The following is a 26,315-nucleotide window of genomic DNA, read 5'->3' on the forward strand; positions in this document are numbered from 1 at the left end:
TTGATGAATAGAAGAAATGTAAGCCATTACTACCATGATTTTGTGCAATGAAAAAAACACACGATAAATCATTAAAGCTAAAAAAAGAATTATTGATCTGTATTTATGGTGATAAATTAATAATTGTTTATGATTAATAGTTAATTATTAAAGTCACCTTTATTCTGTGGTTTTCTTAAAGAATAAATAAACAGTTAATAAATTTGTTAATTAATCGTAAATCAAAATTTATGATATAAATAATATAAATAAATATAATTAAAATATAACAATTAAATAATCAATTATTAACATATCTTTTTTGTTTTGTTTTTAAAATAATGCAATAATTACTTATGCATTTCTTGTTTTGGTGTGAATTGTAGTTCTCAACAGTTTTCTGATCCCTTTAAAGAGTGATTGGTGAATTCATTAAATAATAAATAATTGATGATACATTATATAATTCAATTCAATTCAATTAGATTTAATAATATAAGCAATATTATAGTCAAATTAAATAATACAATATAGTTTAATAATAGTTCAAAAAATATTAATTATGTGTTTAATAATTGATGATGAATTCATTATTATTATAAATTAAAATAGATTATATAAATAATACAATAATTACAATTTAGATACAAACGTTTAAAAATAAATAATGAATGCATGTTTTTGTAGTACAGTAATGTGGATTTTGGGGAAAAAATATGTTTATTTGTCTCTGAAATAACGTCACAATGCAATAATTCTTCATCTCATTTCTTCTAATTGATATTATGAGGATAAATTAATTCTTTAAATATTTGTTAATAATAATTACCATACATATGCTAAAATGAAATCATTTTAATTAAAGTAAATTATAACTAATATGTCTTAGCAATAGCCAAAAACACTGTATGGGTTTAAACTATTGATTTTTCTTTTATGCCAAAAGTCATTAGAATATTAAGAATATTAATTTCCTACCGTAAATATATCAAAAGTTAATTTCGGAGTAGTAATATGCATTGCTAAGAACTTCATTTGAATAACTTTAAAGGCGATTTTCTAAATATTTAGATTTTTTGCATCCTCAGATTTTCAAATAGTTGTATCTTAAGCAAATATTGTCCTATTCTAACAAACCATACATCAATAGAAAGCTTATTTATTCATGAGTTTTGAATGACTTTGCTAAATTATGAAATGTCTGTGTTTGTGTGATGCTCAGACTGTAAACTGTGGTCAAACGCTATGGAGATTTTATCAGAGAAGGACGGTGTGGACACAGAGCTGCTGGTGTATGTGATGACCCTTATTAACAAGGTGAGACACACATTCACTCACTCACACTAGGGCTGTGCAATTAATCGAAATTCAGTTTCGAAATTCCGATCACGCCCCCCTCTCTCTCTCTCCCACTTCGCTTTCTGTCTAAATACTGTCCTATCAAATAAAAGGCAAAAATGTCAAAAAAAAAGAAAAGAGCCAGCTTCCATTTTTATCGACATTTCTGCACCACACATAGGCTACGGTTGCAGCTGTTGTTATAGCAACAAAAAGACGCTTTTTTGTTACTAAAAAAGCGCGTCTGCTAACTTTTTCTTGTCAAAAAAGACACCAAGTGTGAACACGGCCTAAGGCACACCGAACTCATCTTTTAGTTCTAAAAACGCGAGGCGCACAGCACTGCCTTTTTTTGGTGACTTTTAATAAAAGAGCAGTGTGCTGCCGTTGTTTTATGTTGCTAGGCAACGACCAAAACAGCTGTCCTGTCAGTCAAATCAAAGGATTGTAGCGCCAGCGCTCTAAAATCTTAGTTTTTTGCTGTTAATTAAAATATCTTGACTTTATTCTTGTAATATTTTGACTTTATTCTCGTAATATTTAGAATTTATTCTCAAAATATTTAGACTTTATTCTCATAATATTTTTACTTTATTCTCGTAGTATTTTGAATTTATTCTCAAAATATTTAGAATTTATTCTTGTAATATTTTGACTTTATTCTCTTAATATTTTGACTTTATTCTCGTAATATTTAGAATTTATTCTCAAAATATTTAGACTTTATTCTCATAATATTTTGACTTTAGTCTCGTAATATTTAGAATTTATTCTCAAAATATTTAGACTTTATTCTCATAATATTTTTACTTTATTCTCGTAGTATTTAGAATTTATTCTCAAAATATTTAGACTTTATTCTCATAATATTTTTACTTTATTCTCGTAATATTTAGAATTTATTCTCAAAATATTTAGACTTTATTCTCATAATATTTTTACTTTATTCTCGTAGTATTTAGAATTTATTCTCAAAATATTTAGACTTTATTCTCATAATATTTTTACTTTATTCTCGTAGTATTTTGAATTTATTCTCAAAATATTTAGAATTTATTCTTGTAATATTTTGACTTTATTCTCTTAATATTTTGACTTTATTCTCTTAATATTTTGACTTTATTCTCATAATATTTTTACTTTATTCTCAAAATATTTTGACTTTATTCTCATAATATTTTGACTTTACTCTCAAAATATTTAGACTTTTTTTCTTGTAATATTTCGACTTTATTCTCATAATATTTCGACTTTATTCTCGTAATATTTTGACTTTATTCTCGTAATATTTTGACTTTATTCTCGTAATATTTTGAATTTATTCTCGAAATATTTAGACTTTATTCTCGTAATATTTTGACTTTATTCTCGTAACATTTTGACTTTATTCTCGTAATATTTTGACTTTATTCTCGTAATATTTAGAATTTATTCTCAAAATATTTTGACTTTATTCTCGTAATATTTTGACTTTATTCTCAAAAGAATTCGATTTTATTCCCTTAATATTTTAAAGTTATTCTCGTAATACTTTGAATTTATTCTCAAAATATTTTGACTTTATTCTCATAATATTTTGACTTGACTTTATTCTTGTAATATTTTGACTTTATTCTCGTAATATTTCGACTTTATTCTCAAAATAATTACATTTGATTCCCTTAATATTTTAAAGTTATTCTCGTAATATTTTGAATATTTTGTCAGTCAAATCAAAGGATTATAGTGCCAGCGCTCTAAAATCTTTGGTTTTTGCTGTTAATTAAACTGTCATGTTAGCAGAAACCCTAAAAAATACAGCTCCGGGCTACCCACGATAGACACCAAAAGTTTCTCCTCCATTTCTTGCAGTCTCCGGACTTTTTAAGCAACGGTAATCTTTCATCACCACAACAGAAGGCCCGCCTCTCCATTCATTCGATTGGACAATGGAAAAAACGCGAATGACGTCGGGCATTTTTCCGCTCAGAGTTGCTTTTTTTTTCAACTTCAGGCGCTCAGAGCGCTCCTGCAAAAACGCAAGGCGCAGCAGGCGGCGAAAACAAGAGGCACCCGGGGCGCATAAGCAGCGCGCAGAACGCTCACTGCCAACAGAAAACCATTCAAAAAGCGGCAACAAATAATATTCTTTCTGCCGTCTCTGTGCTTAATATTAATAAAATGTAAAAATACAAAGAGAAAAATCAGTCACTGCTCTGGAATGAAGGCCTTTTGTAGTTTTAATAAGAAACAAAGCATGTTTAACTATTACAGTGAAGACGCTGTTTTATTTTACATTCAAATAATTACATTCAGTTTCTGTAGTATTTTTAGACTACTTTAGACTTGCATAAAAGTATTCAGTATTATTTTTTTTTTTTTTTCATTTGTATCTGTTTTTCTGTTGTATTGCTATCTTTAAATTAATCACTAATATAAAGTTTTGGACCCAGTAATAATTGTGTCAAATGATCGTGATTTCAGTATTGACCAAAATAATTGTGATTGTGATTTTAGCCATAATAATCGAGCAGCCCTAACTCGCACATATTCACACACACACTCACTCTTTCTCCATCTGTGTGTCAGACGCTGGCGGCGCTGCCCGATCAGGACTCGTTTTATGACATGGTGGACGTTCTGGAGGAGCAGGGCATGGAGAGCGTGTCCCAGCGTTATCTGGGCCGTAAAGGAACCGATCTGGACTTGCTGGAGCAGCTCAACATCTATGAGGTCTGACAGATTCACCACAGATACTCAGGGCTCTACGCTTGCTTTTCGTTTTAAGAGCACTTTAGGAGCACAGTTAACATTTCAGGAGCACCTTCTAATCAACAAGGCAAAAAAATCTGATCAAAAATTAGCCTTCCAATTACGACACTGCAGGTGAACAGAGTAAAAACAATAACTAATAGTTATCTGCTTACTTACCCAGTTGATTGATTACATTCATAATTGCAAACATTTTTTGTATTACAAGTTTTCTAAAATGTTAGGTTTAAATATGCAAATGAACCATTATTTAATGAAATATGCACTAATTTGCATACATTTCTAGCACAAAAAACCTAAACACTGGATGAAGTCAGTTTCAAAATTCTTGCTTAATTTTTTTAACTTATTAGAGTCAAATGTTTTTACAGAGGAAATTTCGGGTATCTCATTTTGTCATGACATAATTCAGAAAATACTTGGAAAACTATAGATTTTTTACAGTTTTTTGGGGAAATAAAATGTATAAAATCAAGGTAATTATATATGAACAAATCCCTCCGTAAAAACCTTCAGGATATAGACCGGAATAAAAATCTAATGTTTTTATTGTTAAAATTGCAATAAATTAAATTATAATTTATTTATAATTTAATACTCAAATTAATGTAGTTTTAAATAATAAAAACGAAATCAATATATCTTTAATGTATCATGAATTAATTTTTTTGTAATTTAGTTGTTAAAGTAATTCAGATTTATTCGTTTTTTTATGCCTATTTTATTTTAATTAATTTATTTTTGTTTTATTTTGAACTGATATTATGTAAAGAAATAATAATTTAAATAATAAATAATGAAAAACAGTAATTGTCATTAATAATAATTATTATTCTGTTTTTAATTTATTATTATAATTTATCATTCATAAAAATTATTATAATTAATACTGTAATTGATATAAATAATATAATGAAAAAGGTTGTAAATCATTAAAAAACTATTTCTTGTAGAAATTGCAATAAATTAATAAACTGTTATATTATTATAATTAATATTCTAATTCATATAAATAATATAATGTGTAACGTAAAGTTTTAAATCATTAAAAAGCATAATTTTGAGAGCTCTTTTTATTGTTAAAATCAATATCATGTTTACAAATCATTAAAAGCTGTCAATCATCTCACAAAGTTCCATTATAATCAACTGTGCTCTCTCCACTGCACAATCAGTCTCTTACTTACCTTTTGTTTATGAAAGGATTGGTGAGATATGTCTGTGATGGAGGATGTGAGATCAGATCTCGAGGTTGTAATCGTGATTTTTCTCCTGCAGGCGACTCTTCGTCACGAGGACGGCGATGAGGATGCTTTGCCTCCATCCTCCGGTCGGCGGGACAGACGGCGCTCCAGTGTGGGCGGAACAGAGAGGCGGGGCTTGGAGAGACGCCGCAGCCGCAGGCATTCATTGGGCAGATCAGGCCACGCCTCCCCGCTTAGCCCCGCCTCCCCTCACCGCACAAACTTCCAGCCGTTTAACGGACAGGAACTCAACGAGAGGTGAGACGCAAAGACGACTCACTGGATGATACTGCTCCAAATAGGCAACTTTTACTATCAATTTAATATCCATTAAAAATAATTCAGTATTATTAAAATAGACTTGTTTATGGAAATAGTGGAATTCAGTGATAAAAATAGTATTTATTGTGCAGAATGTCATGGAATTTGGAATAATAAATCAAAAGTAAATTAGAAAATGAATGAATACGTTTTTTATGAACATATTTAATTAGTTCAAAATGCTTTAAAATTAAAACAGACAAAAATAAGTGAATTCATAGACCTTTTATTGTTAAAGTTTAAGTTCGTTAATATTTTTTATTTTGTCAATTTATAACTTTTATGTATTAGACTTTTAGATATTTTTTATTTGATTACAATTTAATGAATAATTTTTTTCTTTTTTGTGGGAAATTTTTTTTTTCATAGTTTTAGTTTTACATTTTCTGTTTTCATTTTTAAAAATACTTAATTTCATTGTGTTTTACTAGTTTTTAATGGCTATTTTTTTTTTTTTATATATTTTTGCTTTAGATTAAATCTTTGCATTTTTCACATTAATATTGGAAAAAGTTTAGGTAATTTTTGTAATTTTACTTTTAGACAATTTTGTTGTTCTTTTTTCAATGTTTTTTTATTTATTTCATTTTAAGTTGTTTTTTTTTTAGTTTTACATTTTCTGTTTTCATTTTAAAAGTGCTCAATTTGTTGTGTTTTACTAGTTTGTAATGTTTATTTATTTTTTATTTCAATTTAATTTTTTTATGTTTTGAGATTAATTTTAGTAAAAGTTTTTGTTATTTTTTGTCATTTTATTTTTAGTTTATTTTTTAAGTCTGTTTAGTTTTATTTTTGTAATTGTATTTATTGTGTTATTATTATTTTTTTTATCTACCAGTTTTTATTGTCTATTTATTTTTGTTTAATTATTTTTGTTTTAGATTTATTTTTTCCATTTTCAGTTTAATTTTAGTAAAAGTTTTAGTAATTTTTTTAATAATTGTTTGCTTCTAGTTAATTTTGTTGAGTTATTTTTTAATGTCTGTTTAGTTTTTATTTTTTATTTCAGTTTTAGGTTAATTCTTTTTTATTATCTTTATTTTTTTAAGTCTGTTTAGTTTTATTTTTGTAATTTAATTTAATTTAATTTTAATTTAATTATTTTTGTTTTAGATTTATTTTTTCCATTTTCAGATTAATTTTAGTAAAGGTTTTTTTGGGGGTGTTTTGTAATTTTTTGCTTCTAGTCAATTTTGTTGCGTTATTTTTTAATGTCTGTTTAGTTTTTAGTTTTTATTTCAGTTTTAGGTTAATTCTTTTTTATTATTTTATTTTAATTCTAAATTTATTTGAATTCTTTTATTCCAATTCTAATTTAAATTTTAATTCGACATTTTCTGTTTTCTTTTTGTGTTTTACTAGTTTTTAATGTCTGTTGGAATTTAAATGGAATCTGGAAAAAAATATATAAAAAACATAATTTTGAGGGGGGGGGTATTTTTGATAAAATTGCAATAAAACTAAATTAAATCTAAATAAATCATTTTAATTAAATTATTAATTATATAAATAATAAAAATATGATATAATATAATATAATACAAGACAATATAATATTTTATTACAAATTAAAATATATTTGCAATTTAGGGCAACATTTTTAATTGTCTTTGAAATAATGTTACAATGTAATAATTCCTCATCTTATTTATTTAAACTGATATTATGTAAAGAATAAATTAATTAAAGAATAAATAATACTTTTTATTTACTTTAATTTATATTAATAAATTATAATAATTAATCATTTATAAAATACTCAGACATTGGCAGCGCTGCGCGATCAGTACTTGTTCTATGACATTAATGGAAAACATAATTTTGGGAAAAAAGTTACTGCTAAAATTGCAATAAAATCAAATAAAAAAAATGGAAAAAAAAGTTACATTTTATATATATATATATATATATATATATATATATATATATATATATATATATATATATAATTTATTAAATAAATTATGCCTAAATTATTTTTTTTTAATGTATATAATTAATTTAAATAAATAAATCAATTATGATTAAGTTTTAAATCAAAAAGGGCTCTTTTATTGTTTAAATTGCAATAAATATTTATTGTTTCACGTTATTGTTTAGACAAGACAAAACGATTTCCTATGGATGTGTGGCCCATGGAAGTTGATTATGAGTTTCTTTTCCAGGTGTTGTCTTAGAAGGGAGTAGCCTATGTAGACAGTAGTGTGGTTGACTAGGGTTTAGAACACAGCCGTGAAACACACACAGACTGAATGAAGTGAAGTGATGGATTTCTCCTTGTTTTGTGGTGTTTTTGCTCCAGAGCTGGTTTGATGCATGAATGTCTCCCAGTGATGTAAGTCCTCATGTTTTCAGACGATAAACAGCGCATCGGATGCCTCTAATAACAGCTGTTCAGTAATTCAATAAGCATATTATCAATATTATGTATTATTTACATTGATTTATTAACGTATATCTACTGATCTGCTACTTAAAGGGCATATTGCAAGTTAGAGACTCCAGTGAATTGATATATAGAAAAATAATGTAGGAACCAGATACTTCAAAATACGCTATTAAAGGGATGGTTCGGAGTAGAATTGACTTCATTGCTATGCACTCCGAAGCCCATCTAAATACCCCATCCGAAGTTTTTTTTACCTTAGTCGAACATTTATGGAGATATTAGAGTTTTTCGAATTGCTTGTTACAGGAGTGAATGGTACATGTGATGTATCTCGTAAATTGCACCACTAAATGTGCAAGTAATCTTACCAAACTTGTACAGTAGTGTAAATAGGGTATGTACTCACAAAACGCTGCAACAGAACATTTGTAAGTCCACCATGAGTGTTTTAAAAACACGTTTTACCCGAGAACTACTAGTCTCAAAAACTACAAGTCGACGTCACTTCCCTGGTTTGAAAAAAGCACGTAAAAGTCCTCCTACTACATCTGTGTGCATGTCAACTTGTAGGAGGACTTTTACGTGCTTTTTTCAAACCAGGGAAGTGACGTCGACTTGTCGCCATTTGTAGTTTTTGAGACTAGTAGGGATCGGCTAAAACTTTTTTTATAAAGTTCAAAAAAAAGTTTTTTTAGGGGGAACTGGCTCATGTTGTCTACAGTTTTGAGCGCTGCACGCAAGGCTGTAACCAGGGTTTGAAAATTAGTGAGGTCCGAAGTAAGGTGTTAAGAATTGTGCTATAATAACACCCATAAATGCACTAATAATGTCTGTTACCATGGTAAATTTGCTCGTGTAATTGAAGAGTATGACTGACAGGACTGAAAAGTTCGGTTTTTTTAGGTGAGGGAATTTCTATTTTATAACAAGTTATGAAAATAACGTTAGAATAATGACACTTACATAAAACTTGACAACATCTCATTTGACCGTAGATACTGAATGAGGAAAAAGCGTTTTTCTCAGGTACTGATAGAAGAGTCAACCGCTTTCACGCACGTCTTTCAAAATAATAGTCTAGCGTCAGAAAAAACAGAATTGCGTTTGTTGTTTCTTTGACTCACACTCCGCGACCCACTCAAAACGTTTTAGCGACCCACCAGTTGAGAAACACTGCTTTAATTAATGTTTTTTGATGACTTAAGGTTAACTAAAGAGCACGAGACGTCTTCCTGCTGGCCAGTAACGTTAACGTTATTTGGCATAGTAGCCTATTTCATTCTGTGACAAACAGATTTGTATTATGCTATTGTTTTTGCCATTGTTTGTGCTATTTCTTTCAGATGTTAACGATGATCACTGCGTTTGTCTTACCGATTGTGCTATCTTCCTGTCAGCAATTATGTTACAGATTGTCTATAAGCTTTTTTTTTTTTTATAAATGTAGAATGTTGCCAGATATTGCTACGAAAAACAAGCAATTACAAAAAGAAAGATATCCAAGAAAAAAAGAGGCAACTTTCTACGACCTTTACATCCTGCATTCATCGCAACATTAGCTTTCTCCGATCTTAAAAACAAGAATCAAAAAAAAAATCGGAAACAACAGTGAGAAAAATTTCAGAATCGAACAGCCCTACATATGACGCGGTGTGAAAAAAAAGCTGTTTTTGAGAGTGGTCAAGGAAATCGTCACTTTGTCTTCTAAATTTGTGACCTTACGTCTTGTAAAATATTTTAAAATCCTGCATTAACGGTTCGTAAAGTATTTTCATACACGTATATATGTTTATCTCGAAAAAAAAATGTAACCTGCAATATGCACTTCAAGCTTTTTATTCTTCTTCTTAGACTACATTTCTGAATGCTACTCCTCCTAGAGTTTTCAAGCTAGTAGCACTAAACTCAGGCCAGATCTTCAGACTGATCTCACTGAGTGAGCTGTATCTTTTCAGACTGATCCGACTTATAGTTTTCATCAAATTAAAGAATAAATATCATCAAAATCCCATAGACTTACATTGAGGGAATGTTCAACTGATCAACACTATTCAAACTTCAACTGTCAAAATTCAAACTCCAACTGTCAAAATTCAAATTTAGTAACAAGTTAATCATGCTAGCAACATGCTAGGAACTTGCTAGTCAGGCTAGAAACATGTTACAAACATACTAGCAACTTGCCAATCATGCCAGAAACATGTTGGAAACGTGCTAGCAACTTGCTAGTCTGCCTAGAAACATGCTAACAAACTTGCTAATCATGCTAGAAACAAGCTAGCAACGTGCTAATCATGTTAGAAACATGCTGGAAACTTGATAGCAACATGATAATCATGTTGGAAACATGCTAGCAACTTACTAATCATGATAAAAACATGTTAGAAACGTGCTAGCAACTTGCTTATCATGCTAGAAACAAGCTAGCAACTTGCTAATTATGCTGGAAACATGTGAACAACTTGCTAATCATGCTAGAAACTTGCTAGTCAGGCTAGAAACATGCTAACAACTTGCTAGTCCACCTAGAAACATGCTAACAAACTTGCTAATCATGCTAGAAACAAGCTAGCAACGTTCTAATCATGTTAGAAACATGCTGGAAACTTGATAGCAACATGATAATCATGTTGGAAACATGCTAGCAACTTACTTATCATGATAAAAACATGTTAGAAACGTGCTAACAACTTGCTTATCATGCTAGAAACAAGCTAGCAACTTGCTAATCATGTTAGAAACATGCTGGAAACATGATAGTAACATGCTAATCATGTTGGAAACATGCTAACAACTTACTAATCATGATAGAAACATGCTAGCAATTTGTTAATTATGCTGAAAACATGTGAACAACTTGCTAATCATGCTAGAAACTTGCTAGTCAGGCTAGAAACATGTTAACAACTTGCTAGTCCACCTAGAAACATGTTAACAAACTTGCTAATCATGTTAGAAACTTGCTAGTCAGGCTAGAAACATGTTAGCAACTTGCTAGTCAGGCTAGAAACATGTTAGAAACATGCTAGCAACTTGCTAGTCCACCTAGAAACATGTTAACAAACTTGCTAATCATGCTAGAAACTTGCTAGTCAGGCTAGAAATATGCTAGCAACTTGCTAGTCAGGCTAGAAACATGTTAGAAACATGCTAGCAACTTGCTTATCATGCTAGAAACATGTTAGCAACTTGCTAATCGTGTTAGAAACATGCTGGCAACTTGTTAATCATGCTAGAAACATGTTAGAAATGTGCTAGCAACTTGCTAGTCAGTCTAGAAACATGTTGGAAACATGCTAGCAATGTGTCAATCATGCTAGAAACATGCTAGCAACTTACTAATCATGTTAGAAACATGTTAGAAACGTGCTAGCAGCTTGCCAATAATGCTGGAAACATGCTAACAACTCGCTACATGCTAATGACATGCTAATAATGCAAATAACATGTTAACTATGCTATAAATATACTAACAATTTGCTTATGCTAGAAACTTGCTAATGACATGCTGTAACTTGCTAATCATGCTAGAAACATACTAAACATGCTTGAAAAATGTTAACTACTCATGCTAACTACATCCTAAGCATGCTAGCACCATGCTAATCATCTAATCTATCTATATAAAGTTGAAAACTTTAAGCTTTTGCAACTGCTTTAAACTTTTAAGCTGGGCTTTCTCAAGCCAACCTGAAGATTGTCTTGACAAACTTTTTTTGTATAGTTAAATGTTATTATTGATGTATTATTCCATATATTCCTATATTTAAATATTAAATAACTGTTATTAGAGGCATCTGTGGTATTCACTCATGTTCTGCTGTGGTTTGATCAAAACTCATTTACTGAATACCTCATTCAGGTGAACTCAGATACTAATATAGTTGTTATTAACATGTTTTTATTTTGTAGTATTCATTTTAAAGTAATTTAGTTGTTTTTCCAGTTTGTTTTTAATGTCTATTTTTATTTGTTAAACAAGCAAAATAATCTGCCAATGGGGTAAGCAAAAAAAAAAAAAAACTTTTCAAACAGAAAACAAGATTATATTTCTTACCCCATTGGGAGATTATTTTAAGCAAAAACACATTTAATTTTGACCTTTTTTTCTGTAAACAAGAAAACAATTTTTACTTGTCTAGAAAATCCTTCTTGAATCAAGAATTTTTATTTTTTATTTTTGGCAGAAAAACAAGACAAAAAAATCTAAGTAAGAAAAGCATTTTTTGCAGTGCATGACGTCTACAAGATGAATTAAAATGCTGATAAAGGCAAAAAAAAAGATTAGACATAAACACGACAGTATAACTAAAATGTTGTAAAAGTGCTAAAAATAAATAAAACACGTTTATTTTGTGGCATCTAAAAATAATAATTTGGTGCCTAATTTTGTTTCTCACAGGAGTCAATGGCTCGTGAATTGATTTTTTTAGTTTTTTGTCTGAAGTCCTGATCCTGGTGTTTTTCTGTCTGTTCACTGCTATTCTCTCTGTCTGTCAGTCTAATAGTTTCCTTCCTTCTTTGTTTTGCATGTCTGCTGTTTGTGGTTGCTCTGTCTGTCCTGCTGCAGAGAGGAGGATGAGGAGGAAACTCCCATCACCGAGTTTGCTTCAGATGATATTGATGATGATGATGATGATGATGATGATGAGGGGGAAATTAGTCCTTCTAATCTCAGTATCATCAGGTATTTTAGTGCAGAAGCTCATCCAGCACAGTTCCCTTTCAGTCGGTCTCTTCGACGTCTCGTCGAGACCGACGAATTGGGATATCGCCTGGATAGACCAATCTACTTTGTGTGTAAACTAAACGAGCCAATGCACATTGGCATGCATGATTGCAGCCAGCTGCGGCTGATCACAGCGTTAGCGTATAATAAGCAGCAGGTGCCATGTATAGACAAGCTTTTCACTTCGGAGCCGACCAGTCAAACTGACGAGTCAAGAAGCAGTTTTTTCTTCCGTGTCGAGTGGAAGCACACAGCTGGTTTTCACCACCCACATTCTGTGTTGCTGCGGCCATCTCCCCTGTGCACTGTGTCAGCGGTGCGGGATACCGACCCGGAGATGATGGCTATGCTTGCCCAGGCCACCGAGAGGGTAGGGCTTGAATGGAATCCTCCATCACGTCCCGAGTCCTCCCGGCTGGATGATTGGTATCTCGGGGTGGCCCGCGCTGGTTCTCAGCGTCCCACCCCAGTACCCTTCCTCCCGGAAGTGCATGAAGAGCTCACTCGGACATGGACGGCACCTTTTACTGCCCGAAACCGCTCGAGTGGAACCTCCTCCCTCACCACCCTTGATGGCGGACCAGCGCGGGGCTATACGGGCGTCCCGCCGGTGGAGTGTGCTGGCGCGATGCAACTGTGTCCCGGCGCCGCTTCCACTTGGCGGGGCAGTCCGTCGCTCCCTTCCCGGGCCTGTAGGCACTCGTCGGCTCTGATCGGCAGTGCCTATTTGGCCTGTGGCGCCGCTGGTTTCGCCTTGCACCCCATGGCGTTGCTACAGGTCCATCAGGCTCAGGCACTGAAGGACCTGTACGAGGGTGGTCACGACCCAGAAGTTCTCAGAGAACTTTGTATCGCCACAGACCTCGCGCTACGTGCGACGAAGGTGACCGCGCGGTTTCTGGGTCGTGCCATGTCCACTATGGTGGTCCAGGAACGCCATCTCTGGCTGTGTCTGGCAGACATGAGGGACTGTGATAAGACCAGGTTCCTCGACGCTCCCGTGTCCCAGACCGGCCTCTTCGGCGATGCGGTGGAAAACTTCGCCCAGCAGTTCTCCGCCGCCAAGAAGCAGACTGAGGCCATCAGTCACATCCTGCCCTGGCGCGCAACTGCTGCCTCCACCCGGCCGGCGGCGTCACCTCAGTCTGCTCGTCACCGAGGGCGGCCCCCTGCATCCACCTCTGCTCCACAGCAGCCACCGCAGCATCCTTCACAACGACGTGGAGCCAGTCGCAGGGCAGCTGCCCAGCCCGTCCAGGCCCCCACAAACACCAGTGGCAAGCGCAAGAGCAAGAGGCCCTGAGACAGGCAACCCAGAGATGGAGGATGCTGCTCTTCCGGATATGGTGACCGCACCACTCCCTCCCCCGGAGGAGGGCCGGGCGGAGAATCTTTTGTTTGTTTTTTCCCCGCCACCGACCGCATGGGCGGTGGTACCCAAATACTCGACAAAAGAGCAAATTTCTCTATCTCTGTGACGGCGGGGAGCGCGCGGGAGAGTGCTGCAAAACCGACTACTCACGCACCATCGGGTCATACGCAGGTAAGCATCTCACATGCACAACACACAGACGCTCTGACCCCGCTTCGGACCGGCAACAAGACGACCGGGCAGGGTCCCGGTGCCCCCTATCGCTGCTCCCCCGCGGGTACGTCGGTGGTCCCCCTGGTACCACTTGTACACTACCTGGGAGCCTGGATAGAGCTTCCCAGCCCATCTTGCTGGCTCCTCCGGACCATCAGTCTCGGCTATGCGGTTCAGTTCGCCTGGCGCCCTCCCAAGTTCAGAGGTGTCCACTTCACCTCAGTGAGGGCTGCAGATGCCCCCATCTTGCGTGCAGAAATCGCAACCTTACTGGCGAAGAAAGCGATACAGCCGGTCCCTCCAGCCAATATGAGGACGGGCTTCTACAGCCCGTACTTCATGGTACCCAAGAAAAGCGGCGGGTTATGGCCGATCTTGGATCTGCACGTCTTGAACCGGGCCCTTCACAGACTACCGTTCAAGATGCTCACACAGAAACACATCTTCAGATGTGTCCTTCCCCAAGATTGGTTCGCAGCGATCGACCTGAAGGACACGTACTTTCATGTTTCAATCCTTCTGCACCACAGACCCTTTCTGCGGTTCACGTTTGAAGGCAGAGCATATCAGTACACGGTCCTGCCCTTCGGGCTGTCCCTCTCTCCCCGTGTCTTTACGAAGGTCGTGGAGGCGGCCCTTGTACCTCTGAGAGAACAGGGCATTTGCATTCTCAACTACCTCGACATCTGGCTTATTCTAGCACAGACTCGGGACCAGTTATGCCAACACAGGGATCTGGTGCTCACACACCTCAGCCGGTTGGGCTTTCGGATCAACTGGGAAAAGAGCAAACACACTCCAGCGCAGAGGATCTCTTTTCTCGGTATGGATCTGGACTCGGTCAGTCAGACAGCACGCCTCATGCAGGAACGTGCTCGGTCAGTGTTGAACTGCCTGAATACTTTCAAGAGCAGGACGGCGGTCCCACTGACACAGTTTCAGAGGCTCCCAGGGCATATGGCAGCAGCAGCAGCAGTTACAACGCTAGGGCTGCTCCATATGAAACCGCTTCAACACTGGCTTCATGGCCGAGTCCCGAGGAGAGCGTCAAACCTTCATCCCGTGGTAAGACCTCTCATTCCTACGGGCAGGAGTACCCATGGAACAGGTCTCCAGGCATGCTGTGGTACACACGGATGCCTCCACCACCGGTTGGGGAGCCACGTACGATGGACAGGCAGTTTCTGTTTTTTTTGGACGGGCCCCCAGCTAACTTGGCACATCAACTGCCTCGAGTTGCTTGCAGTACGTCTTGCCCTCCTCCGACTTAAGGGGTGCTTACGAGGCAAGCATGTGCTGGTCCATACGGACAATATTGCGACCGTTGCGTACATCAACCGACAAGGTGTTTACGCTCCCATCGCATGTCGCAAGCGCTGCCCTCGGAGGAGGCAGACCCAGCCCTAGCTTTGGTCTGTCCCGTCCGAACACTAAGATGCTACGTTGACCGGACACAAAGCTTCAGGACCTCAGACCAGCTCTTTGTGTGTCATGGAGGCAGGCAGAAGGGGAATGCTGTCTCCAAGCAGAGGATGGCCCACTGGATAGTGGATGCCAATACCTTGGCCTATCAGGTTCAGGGTGTGCCCTGCCCCCTCAGGCTGAGGGCACACTCAACTAGAAGTGTTGTATCCTCATGGGTGTTGGCTCATGGCACCTTGCTAAATGACATTTGTAGAGCTGCGGGCTGGGCGACCCCTAACACGTTCTCTAGGTTCTAAAGCCTTCGTGTAGACACAGTCTCCTCCTGTGTTCTCACCTCAAACAGGTAGAAACACAGAGATGCCTCTGGCTCGGGTCGGCTTGCTATACTGCTGCAGAGCATCCCTAGAGTAACTCTGTCGAGTTCCTCTGCTGAGCTTGACAGCCTGACGTAGCGGAGCGTCCGGCGTCAGGCCCTCACTCGATGAATCCTTCAGAACCGGTAGAGGGCCAGGCTCCACATAGAGACATAACTGCATCTCTTATATATTCCACAGTGCGCCCTAGAGGCTGTGTGTTTCCCCGGTAGACCATCTACCATCTCACAAGGGTTCAATCACCTCAAATCTTCCATATATCCTGAATTGATTTATATGTGTATTGCTCCGAACCTCCTACAGAAAGGACGTGAGCCCCGCACATTCACAGTGCTCCAGCCTCACTGAAGTAGGTGGTGCTATGTTATATACGGTGACTGCTTTTCCTTGTTGCGAGCCCTGGCCGAAGCCAGAAAAGGGGCCCAGGAGGCTCGCTCAGGACACTGGAAGGGGCAGCAGCCGCGGCGTTTTGTTAGGGATCCCAATTCGTTGGTCTCAGCAAGACGTCGAAGAGACTAACTGAGAGGGAATGTCTCGGTTACGTATTGTAACCCTCGTTCCCTGAAGGAGGGAACGGAGACGTCTCGTCCCGTCGCCTCGGCTCCTGTACCACCGCTGCACCGCCGGGCCTTGCTCGGCTCCTCAGCGAAAACCTGTCTATGCATGGCACCTGCTGCTCATCATATGCTCACGCTGTGATCAGCCGCAGCTGGCTGCAATCATGCATGCCAATGTGCATTGGCTTCTTTAGTTTACACACGAAGTAGATTGGTCTATCCAGACGAACTCGGCGAGACGTCTCCGTTCCCTCCTTCAGGGAACAAGGGTTACAATACATAACCGAGACGATCTGGACATTTCAATGAGATTCACACTGTACTGCTTTACGCACCAGTTTGACCTGTAAAGCGTTTCACTGAAAATGAAATTATTTTATGGGTCAATGACGTGACGCCTACATTTTCTCTCCGATTGCATTAAATGCAATTAAAAAGCATGTAAAAAACCACAACCACATAGCAACACCCTAGCAACTGTCCCGGGTACCCTAGCAACCACCCTGGGTACCCTAACAACCGCATAGCAACACCCTAGCAACCACCCTGGGTACCCTAGCAACCGCATAGCAATACCCAAGCAACCATCCTGGATACCTTAGCAACAGCATAGCAACACCCTAGCAAACATCCCAGGTACCCTAGCAACCGCAAAGCAACCACCCCCAGGTACCCTAACATAGCAACACCTTAGCAACCACCCAGGGTAGCCTAGCAACCACAACTCTATCTATCTGTCTAGTTAAGCTTTAAAATATAAGGTCTTCGTGTCATTTGGAGCAGCCACTCATCATGTGGTGCGACCCATTATAGCAATAACTTTATTAAATTAAAAATAGAATTGATAATTTCTGTGGTTGAAAATGGATCACTGCTACAGTACGCTTAAGTGAATGGTTCAGACTTAACTACATTAAAACTGATAATTTTTTTTAAAATAAAACATTTTTATCAGTTTTAATGTAGTGAAGTCTGCTAAGTACATTTAGGAAGGCAACTGAAATTGTAGAAGAAAAATGTCATATCCTTTTTTACAAAAACTCAAAAGAAATGCAAATATTTAGTTTCTAAACACTTCAATTACAGAGAACATCTAAAAAATGTTTAGCATGTTAAGGAAATGTATTCATTTTAATATAAATCATGTTCGCACCGCATGACAATTTGTTAAGGCTACGGCCAATTCATCTAGATGAAAAAACACCAAAATATGAATTTATGTGTACACAACAATCTTAATGTTTAAACTATTACAATAGATATAATTATTTTTTGTATTTTAAAACTGGCGTGTTAAAAATCCTTATACGTCAGTGACCCATATTAATATTATTTACCTGGTTAGTTAACAGGACAACACAGGGAAATCATTAAAAGCATGTTTGTGGAAGGGTTGGATTTAACACTTTCCCTGGGAGTTTAAACTACTCTACCAACAAAAAACAAACACAGTTCCCTGTGTATTTTACCCATGAATGCTGTTCTTCAGCACATCTGAGCACAACAGCAAACAAACACCTGAGAAGGGGGAGGAGCTGAGGAAGGCCACGGAGGCCCCGCCCCCTCCTGACTCCGCCCAGCCATCACTCCTGGCCAGTCTGCTGGCGCACCGCAGGTCGTCTGTCAGCGTGCCGCCATCTAATGAGATCAGCCCTTCACTGCGAGGCTCCGCCCGCCTGCCGTACCTCCCACACTCGCCCTTCTTCCTGTTCTCCTACGATCTGGAGGAGCAGGAGGAGAACCCGGCTCAGAACAGCAGCAGGTAGACGCTTCAACAGCGTGTCCCATGATGCTCCTGCTCACGCGTGTCTCTGACCTCACCGGATCAGCTGATTCACCTCCTCACTGATTCACCAAACTCTGATGATTCCCGTGTGAATGTCATGTTATGGTTGTGAATGCGGGTGAACAGCGTCAGTCGTGAAACTCCTGGCATCTGAAGATGGTCACAGTGATTTTTGAGCTCAAATCTTCATTAACACTCTCTTTTTGTCTGTTTGTTGTTTTTCTCAGGTCGTTCTCTGCTGTAAGTTCTCCATCCACACCAGCCAAACAACACAATGACAGGTGAGTTATTCTGTCAAACCACATAAAGCAGCTTCACATTCATAAACAGAAAATAATAACAGTGTTAATGCTGTAAAATTTGTCTGTTATGAAACTAATTCAATTTCAGCTGAAAAGCAGCTCTACAGAAAACAATTATTCAGATCAATTCAGATTCAGTGTTGTTTCAGTTTAGTAACTGTCAGTATTAAATTATATTATATTATTATTATTATTATTATTATTATTATTATTATTATTATTATTATTTTATGTTACCAGCGTTATTTACTTGCATATTATTATTTTAATATTATATATATTTTATATTTATTATATATATATATATATATATATATATATATATATGATTTTCATATTATTATATATTTTATATGTAATTTATTATTTAAATTATATTTTTAGTGTATTGTCAGTATTATATATTTTCCTTCAGATGAATCATTTTAGTACATCATCTTAAACTAAAGACTAAAAAGTAAATATTAATTAAGAAAAAATCTGATTTACTTTTCTTAAACTAAAAATGAGGAATATTATCTTGGCAAATAGCTGAAATAAAATATGTTCATTGGTTTATTACAGTTAACGTTTATTCACACTGTATTATATTATATTATCAATATCTTTTTTTTTAAGTTTTTTTACATACTATTATTATTATTATTATTATTATTATTATTATTATTATTATTATTATTATTATTATTATTATTATTATTATTATTATTATTGTCATTATTATTATTTTTATATTTATATTGCCAGTGTTATTTACTTATATTATCATTAATAAATTATCTTTTTTAATATTACATTACTTTGTGTATTATCAAAATATATGGTGTTATATATATATATATATATATGTATGTATGTGTGTGTGTGTGTGTGTGTGTGTGTGTGTGTGTGTGTGTGTGTGTGTATATATATATATATATATAATAAATAATAAATAATAAATAATACTGATAACAGAAAAATAAAATATATGCAAATATATAACATAAAATACATTAAATAATAACATGAGTATGTAAATAATACATAAAATCACATTATACATATATATATTTTTTATTAATTAGAAATATTTATGCAAAAGTAATATAACATTGTATATTATGATATACATTTATTATAGAATATTTTAAATAATAACACATATTAATATAATAATAATATTATTATTATTATTACTACTAATTATTATTAATTATATTATTATTTTTTTGTTATAAAGGTTTATTTTGCATCCTTCAGTTCAATGTTGATTCACTTTAGTTCAATAACGTCAATGTTGCAAAATTAGTGAGGGAACTTCATGGCATTCATGAGTTGATAAAAAGTAAATAAATTACAAAATGTGAAAAAAAAAATATTTCCGATAAATTCGAAATAAAAACAATCAAAATAAAACTCTAAAATAATATGAAATAATTTTTGTATATTGGATATCATGTGAGCATGAACATTCGATATGCATACGATTTAATATTAACATAAACTCAGAAAGAAAATACGCAATGCACAATATAAATGCAATGTACAGTATGAATAATAGCGTATGTTGTGTGTCAGGCCTGCTCTGGGCGGCCTCCTGTCGTCCTCGTACCGGCAGCATCAGGAGTCTCTGGCCGCGGAGAGAGAAAGACGGCGCGTGGAGCGAGAGGAACGACTGCAGCGCATCGAGAGAGAGGAGCGCAACCGACACAGGTTCAGCATCCACAATAATACCCTCAATAACACACACAGTTATGACACAGACCACCTGATCTCATACTCCTTCCTTTGTCTGCAGTCGGGACTATGTGTCCAACATGGAGGAGGCCAGACACGCTCGAGAGGAGAGGTGAGTTTGTTCACTAACTAGTTATAAATAATAATATATATACTGGGATCGGTAAGATTTTTAATGCTTTTTAAAGGAGACTTTTACTGCTCATCAAGGCTGCATGTATTTGATTAAAAATACAAAAAAAAACTTTAAAATTGTTAAATGTTATTGCAATTTAAAATAGTGGTTTTCTATTTTAATATTCTTTCAAATATTATATATTGCTGTGATGCAAAGCTGAATTTTCATCATCATTACTGCAGTTTTTAGTGTCTCATGATCCTTCAGAAATCATTCTAAGATGCTGATTTATTATCAGTGTTGGAAACAGTTGTGCTGATTAATTTTTTTTTTGGAACCTATGATACTTTTTTTTCTTTTTCATACTTTTTTTTATAAAAAAATAAATAAAAAATTCTATGTCACATAAATGCTGTTCTTTTGCACTTTCTATTCATCTGTGAATCCTGAAAATTCAAATGTATCACCGTTTTCACTTAAATATTTGATTTTCAATGTTAATAATAATCAGAAATATTTCTTGTTACACAGAATGTTACATTTGGCCAATTCAGTATTACATTTCACAATTTTAGAATGTTATATTTGGCCGTTTTTGAAAATGTTACAAGTTTTCATTTTAGAATGTTACAGTTTGGCATTTCATTATTACATTTGGCCATTTTAGAATGTTACATTTTACATTTTAGAATTTTACATTTGGTCATTTCAGAATGTTACAGTTTGGCATTTTAGATTTCTGTCCTGTTTCCACTAAAATATTTTATTTTTAACATTGATAATAATCAGAAATGTTTCTTGTTACACAGAATGGTTATTTCAGTATTGAAATATAATATATTTATTACAATTTAAAATAGTGTTTTTTTTATTTTAATATACTTTAAAATATAATTTATTCTTGTGATGCAAATCTGAATTTTCAGCATCATTACTGCAGTCTTCAGTGTCAGATGATCCTTCAGAAATCATTCTAAGATGCTGATTTATCTCTTTTTTTTTTTTTTTTTACCTGTGATACCTTTTTCAGGATTATTTGATGAATAAAATGTTAGCAGCATTTATTTAAAATAAAAAAAAATATTTGTAACAATGAACACCTCGTTCAAAGTTTGGGCTCAGCGATTTTTTTTCTTGTCTTTGAAAGAAATTAATGCTTTTATTCAGCAAGGATGTGTTAAATAGATAAAAAGTGATAGTTAAGACTAGAAAATATTTCTATTTTAAATAAATGCTGTTCTTTTTAACTTTTTATTCATCAAAGAATCCTGAAAAAAGTATCACAGGTTCCAAAAAAATATTGATAATTAAAGTAATAAATCAGCATATTAGAATGATTTCTGAAGGATCATGTGACACTGATGACTGGGGTAATGATGCTGAAAATTCGGCTTTGGATCACAAAAATAAATTATATTATATTTTACGTTTATTAAAATAAAAAAACTGTTATTTTGAATTGCAATAATATTTTATAATATAACTTTTTTCTGTGTTTTTAGCATCATTACTCCAGTCTTAATCCTTTAGAAGTCATTCTAAGTTTTTTTTTTTTTTATTCAATTAAAAAAATAAAAATAAAAATAAAAAGATTTCTATGTCACATAAATGCTGTTCTTTTGAACTTTCTATTCATCTGTGAATCCTGAAAATTAAAATGTATCACCGTTTTCACTAAAATATTTGATTTTCAATGTTGATAATAATCAGAAATGTTTCTTGTTACACAGAATTTTACATTTTGGCATTTCAGAATGTTACATTTGGCCAATTCAGTATTACGTTTCACAATTTTAGAATGTTATATTTTGCCGTTTCAGAATGTTACAAGTTTTCATTTTAGAATGTTACAGTTTGGCATTTCATTATTACATTTGACCATTTTAGAATTTTAAATTTGGTCATTTCAGAATGTTACAGTTTGGCATTTTGGCATTTCTATGTCTCATAAATGCTGTTCATTTAAAGTTCTAAAAACTTTCTATTCATCTGTGAATCCTGAAAATTAAAATGTATCACTATTTTATTTTTTACATTGGTAATAATCAGAAATGTTTCTTGTTGCATTTGTTTCTTGTTACACAGAATGGCTATTTCAGTATTGAAATATAATATATTTATTACAATTTAAATGAGTGGTTTTCTATTTTAATATACCTTAAAATATAATTCATAATTCCTGTGATGCAAAGCTGATTTTCCAGCATCATTACTTCAGTCTTCAGTGTCACATGATCCTTCAGAAATCATTCTAATATGCTGATTTATTATCAATGTTGAGAACAGTTGTGCTGCTTAATATTTTTTTGGGAATCTGTGATACTTTCAGGATTCTTTGATGAATAAAACATTAAAATAAACAGCATTTATTTAAAATAGAAAACTTTTGTAACAATAAACACCTTGTTTAAAGTTTGGGCTCAGTAATTTTTTTTCCTCTCTTTGAAAGAAATTAATGCTTTTATTCAGCGAGGATGTGTTAAATTGTTAAAAAGTGATAGCTAAGACTTATATTGTTAGAAAATAATTCTATTTTGAAGAAATGCTGTTCTTTTTTACTTTTTTGTTTTAAAAAAAATATTAAGCAGCACAACTGTTTCCAACATTGATAATAAAAGTAATAAATCAGTATATTAGAATGATTTCTGAAGGATCATGTGACACTGAAGACTGCAGTATTTGATGCTGAAAATTCAGCTTTGCATCACAGGAATAAATTAGATTTCAAAGTATCTTAAAACAAAAAACTGTTTTAACTGTCTTTTTTGTGCATTTTAAATAAAATAAATGGAGCTTCAATGAGCATAAGAGACTATTATTTTTTTAAAACATAAAAAATCGTACTGATCCCAAACTTTTGAGCAGCGGTGTATCTTTGTGTCTGATGTCACATCTTGAACAGGTTTAGTCTGATTTCCCCCCTCAACCTTTTTTTAACCCTCTTTTCCTCAAATCCAAACACATTTTTCCTCCTCCTCTGGCTTACAAACATTCCTGTCCCATTTGACTAAAAACACGCGGTGTGAGAATGTGCCTTCAGAGCGAAGAGAGGAGAAAGCAGAGAGGACGAGACTCACGGTGTGTGTTTGATGAATGTGTGTCAGGTTTCGGACGGCGGAGCGATTGGGGGCGGAAGAGTTCGAGCGAGAGCGATTGCTTTCAGCGCCTCGAGGTCTCAATCTCACTCTGAGCCCGACGGACACCTGTCAATCATCCCGCAGCGCCACGCCCTCCTCTGTGACATCACAGGACGAGGAGGACACGCCCGTCACGTCGTACCCGCCCTCTGAACCAGGTAATGTTTTCAACATGTGACACACAGGATGCTTGATTCATATATGGGTTACAATGATAATATTTAATGTTACATTTTGTTATTTACTTCAAACTGGTAAAAGACAATATATGTGACCCTGAACCACAAAATCAGTCATAAGAGTCAGTTTATATGAATAAACAAGCTTTCCATTGATGCATGGTTTGTTAGGATAGGACAATATTTGGCTGAGATACAACTATTTGAAAATCTGGAATCTGAGGGTGAAAAATAATCAGAATACTGAAAAAAGTTGTCCAAATGAAGTTCTTAGCAATACATATTACTAATCAGAAATTAAGTTTTGATATATTTATGGTAGAAAATTTACAAAATATCTTCATGGAACATGATCTTAATTATCGTAATGATTTTGGCGTTAAAGAAAAATGATTAATTTTGACCCAACAAATGTGTTTTTATGAGTAAAACATTAAAGTTAATTAAAAACATTATATTTCAAATATGCAATTAAATAAATATATATTGTTAAATATTAATATTATAAAAAATATGACAAATCCCACATATGAAAATAAAAATAAACTGTATATAAATGCATATATTAAGGTAAATAAACATTAAGCAAACAAATAGTAATTTGTTCTACCTGCAGTGTTAGATAATAAAAAATATAAATGATAAAACCAGGACAACACAGAATAACTGTACATATGCATGTGTCTTAAAGGCATCTTAAGGTGTGATCAGTGCAGGAGACGCGTGTCTCGTGAGGGATTGTGTTTGGAAAAAGCAAAGCAAAAACAACTGTTCTGAAGTCAGTGTGTCTGTAACTGGTTTAAAAGGACTCAGTCATGAGCGCTGATACTATAACCTCTCGATCACCTCACACACACACACACACACACACACACACACACACACACACACACACTCGCTCTGAATCAGGCTGTGTTGTTTCTCAGAGGAGGTGTGTGTGAAGTTGGAGCGTTGACACAAACAGGTGTGTTTCCTGTTCATATCGGTGCGGGGCCTGCAGACGGGGCCACAAAGGCCCTTATAGAGCCCGTCATCTGAGGGACTTTATTAGAGCAGGACGATGCTGAAGTCACATTCAACCTGATTACAAGCACACTATACATACTGTACACACTATATACTGGGCTCTTCTGCTTAACAAGGTTGCATTTATTTCATTAAAGAGTAAGTCAAATTGTGAAATATTGTTGCAATTTCAAACAGCTCATTTTCATTGAAAATATCTGTTCAAATGTAGATTGCTGTGATCAAAGCTGAATTTTCAGGATCATTACTCCAGTCTTGATCCTTTAGAAATCATTCGAAGTAAGATTTTTTTTTTCAAATTAAATTTAAAAAAATATATATATATGTAGATATATATATAAGATTTATATATAAGATATTTGTCACATAAATGCTGTTTTTTTATCTTTCTATTTATCTGTGAATCCTGAAAAATATCCCAATATCACTAAAATATTAGATTTTTAACATTGATAATAAACAGAAATGTTTCTTGTTACATTTGTTACTTGTTGCACACAATATTACATTTGGCCAATTTAGAATGTTACAGTTTGGCATTTCAGAATGTCACTTTTTGCATTTTAGAATGTTACAATCAGCCATTTCAGTATTACATTTTATAATTTTAGAATGTTACAGTTTGGCATTTCAGACTGTTACATTTTGCGTTTTAGAATGTTACATTTGGCCATTTCAGTATTACATTTAGCAATTTTAGAATGTTACAATCGGTCATTTCAGAATGTTACAATTTGGCCATTTTAGAATGTTACATTTTTTCATTTCAGTATTACATTTTGCAAATTTAGAATGTTACGATGAGCCATTTCAGAATGTTACATTTTGGCATTTTAGAATGTTACATTTGGCCATTTAAGTATTACATTTAGCTATTTTAGAATGTTAAATTTGACCATTTCAACATTACAGTTTAAAATTTTAAAATGTTCATTTGGCCATTTCAGTATTACATTTTGCAATTTTACAAAATGTTACAGTTCAGCATTTTAGATTTCTATGTCACATAAATGCTGTTCTTTTGCACTTTCTATTCATCTGTGAATTCTGAGAATTAGAATTTATCACCGTTTCCACTAAAATATTTGATTTTCAGCATTATTAGAATCTGAAATGTTTCTTAAATAGCAAATCAGCATATTAGAATGATTTCTGAGGGATCATGTGACACTGAAGACTGGAGTAATGATGCTGAAAATTCAGCTTTGATCACAGCAATAAATTACATTTTAACAAATATTCACATAGAAAACAATGTTTTAAATCTCAATAATAATTCACAATTTGTGATTAAATAAATGCAACAATAAACAATTAAAAATATTAATGATTCCAAACTTTTGAACAGTAATTGTT

General features: G+C 34.4%; 1 protein-coding gene across 1 annotated transcript in view; it reads left to right on the forward strand.

Moving 5' to 3' along the window:
- The window catches only part of fhod3a (formin homology 2 domain containing 3a), a 102,626-nt gene that overhangs the window by 56,496 nt on the left and 19,815 nt on the right, over window positions 1-26,315 (forward strand). The window contains exons 8-18 of the mRNA XM_073822514.1: window positions 1,202-1,296; window positions 3,886-4,029; window positions 5,347-5,570; window positions 7,936-7,968; window positions 12,593-12,709; window positions 15,609-15,635; window positions 18,200-18,454; window positions 18,706-18,759; window positions 20,341-20,475; window positions 20,561-20,611; window positions 23,722-23,912. Of these exons, the coding sequence (XP_073678615.1) occupies window positions 1,202-1,296; window positions 3,886-4,029; window positions 5,347-5,570; window positions 7,936-7,968; window positions 12,593-12,709; window positions 15,609-15,635; window positions 18,200-18,454; window positions 18,706-18,759; window positions 20,341-20,475; window positions 20,561-20,611; window positions 23,722-23,912 (1,326 nt within the window). The remainder of the gene's footprint in view (window positions 1-1,201; window positions 1,297-3,885; window positions 4,030-5,346; window positions 5,571-7,935; window positions 7,969-12,592; window positions 12,710-15,608; window positions 15,636-18,199; window positions 18,455-18,705; window positions 18,760-20,340; window positions 20,476-20,560; window positions 20,612-23,721; window positions 23,913-26,315) is intronic.

The sequence above is a fragment of the Garra rufa genome, chromosome 17 (genome assembly GCF_049309525.1).
Source record: "Garra rufa chromosome 17, GarRuf1.0, whole genome shotgun sequence".
Classification (NCBI taxonomy): Eukaryota; Metazoa; Chordata; class Actinopteri; order Cypriniformes; family Cyprinidae; genus Garra; species Garra rufa.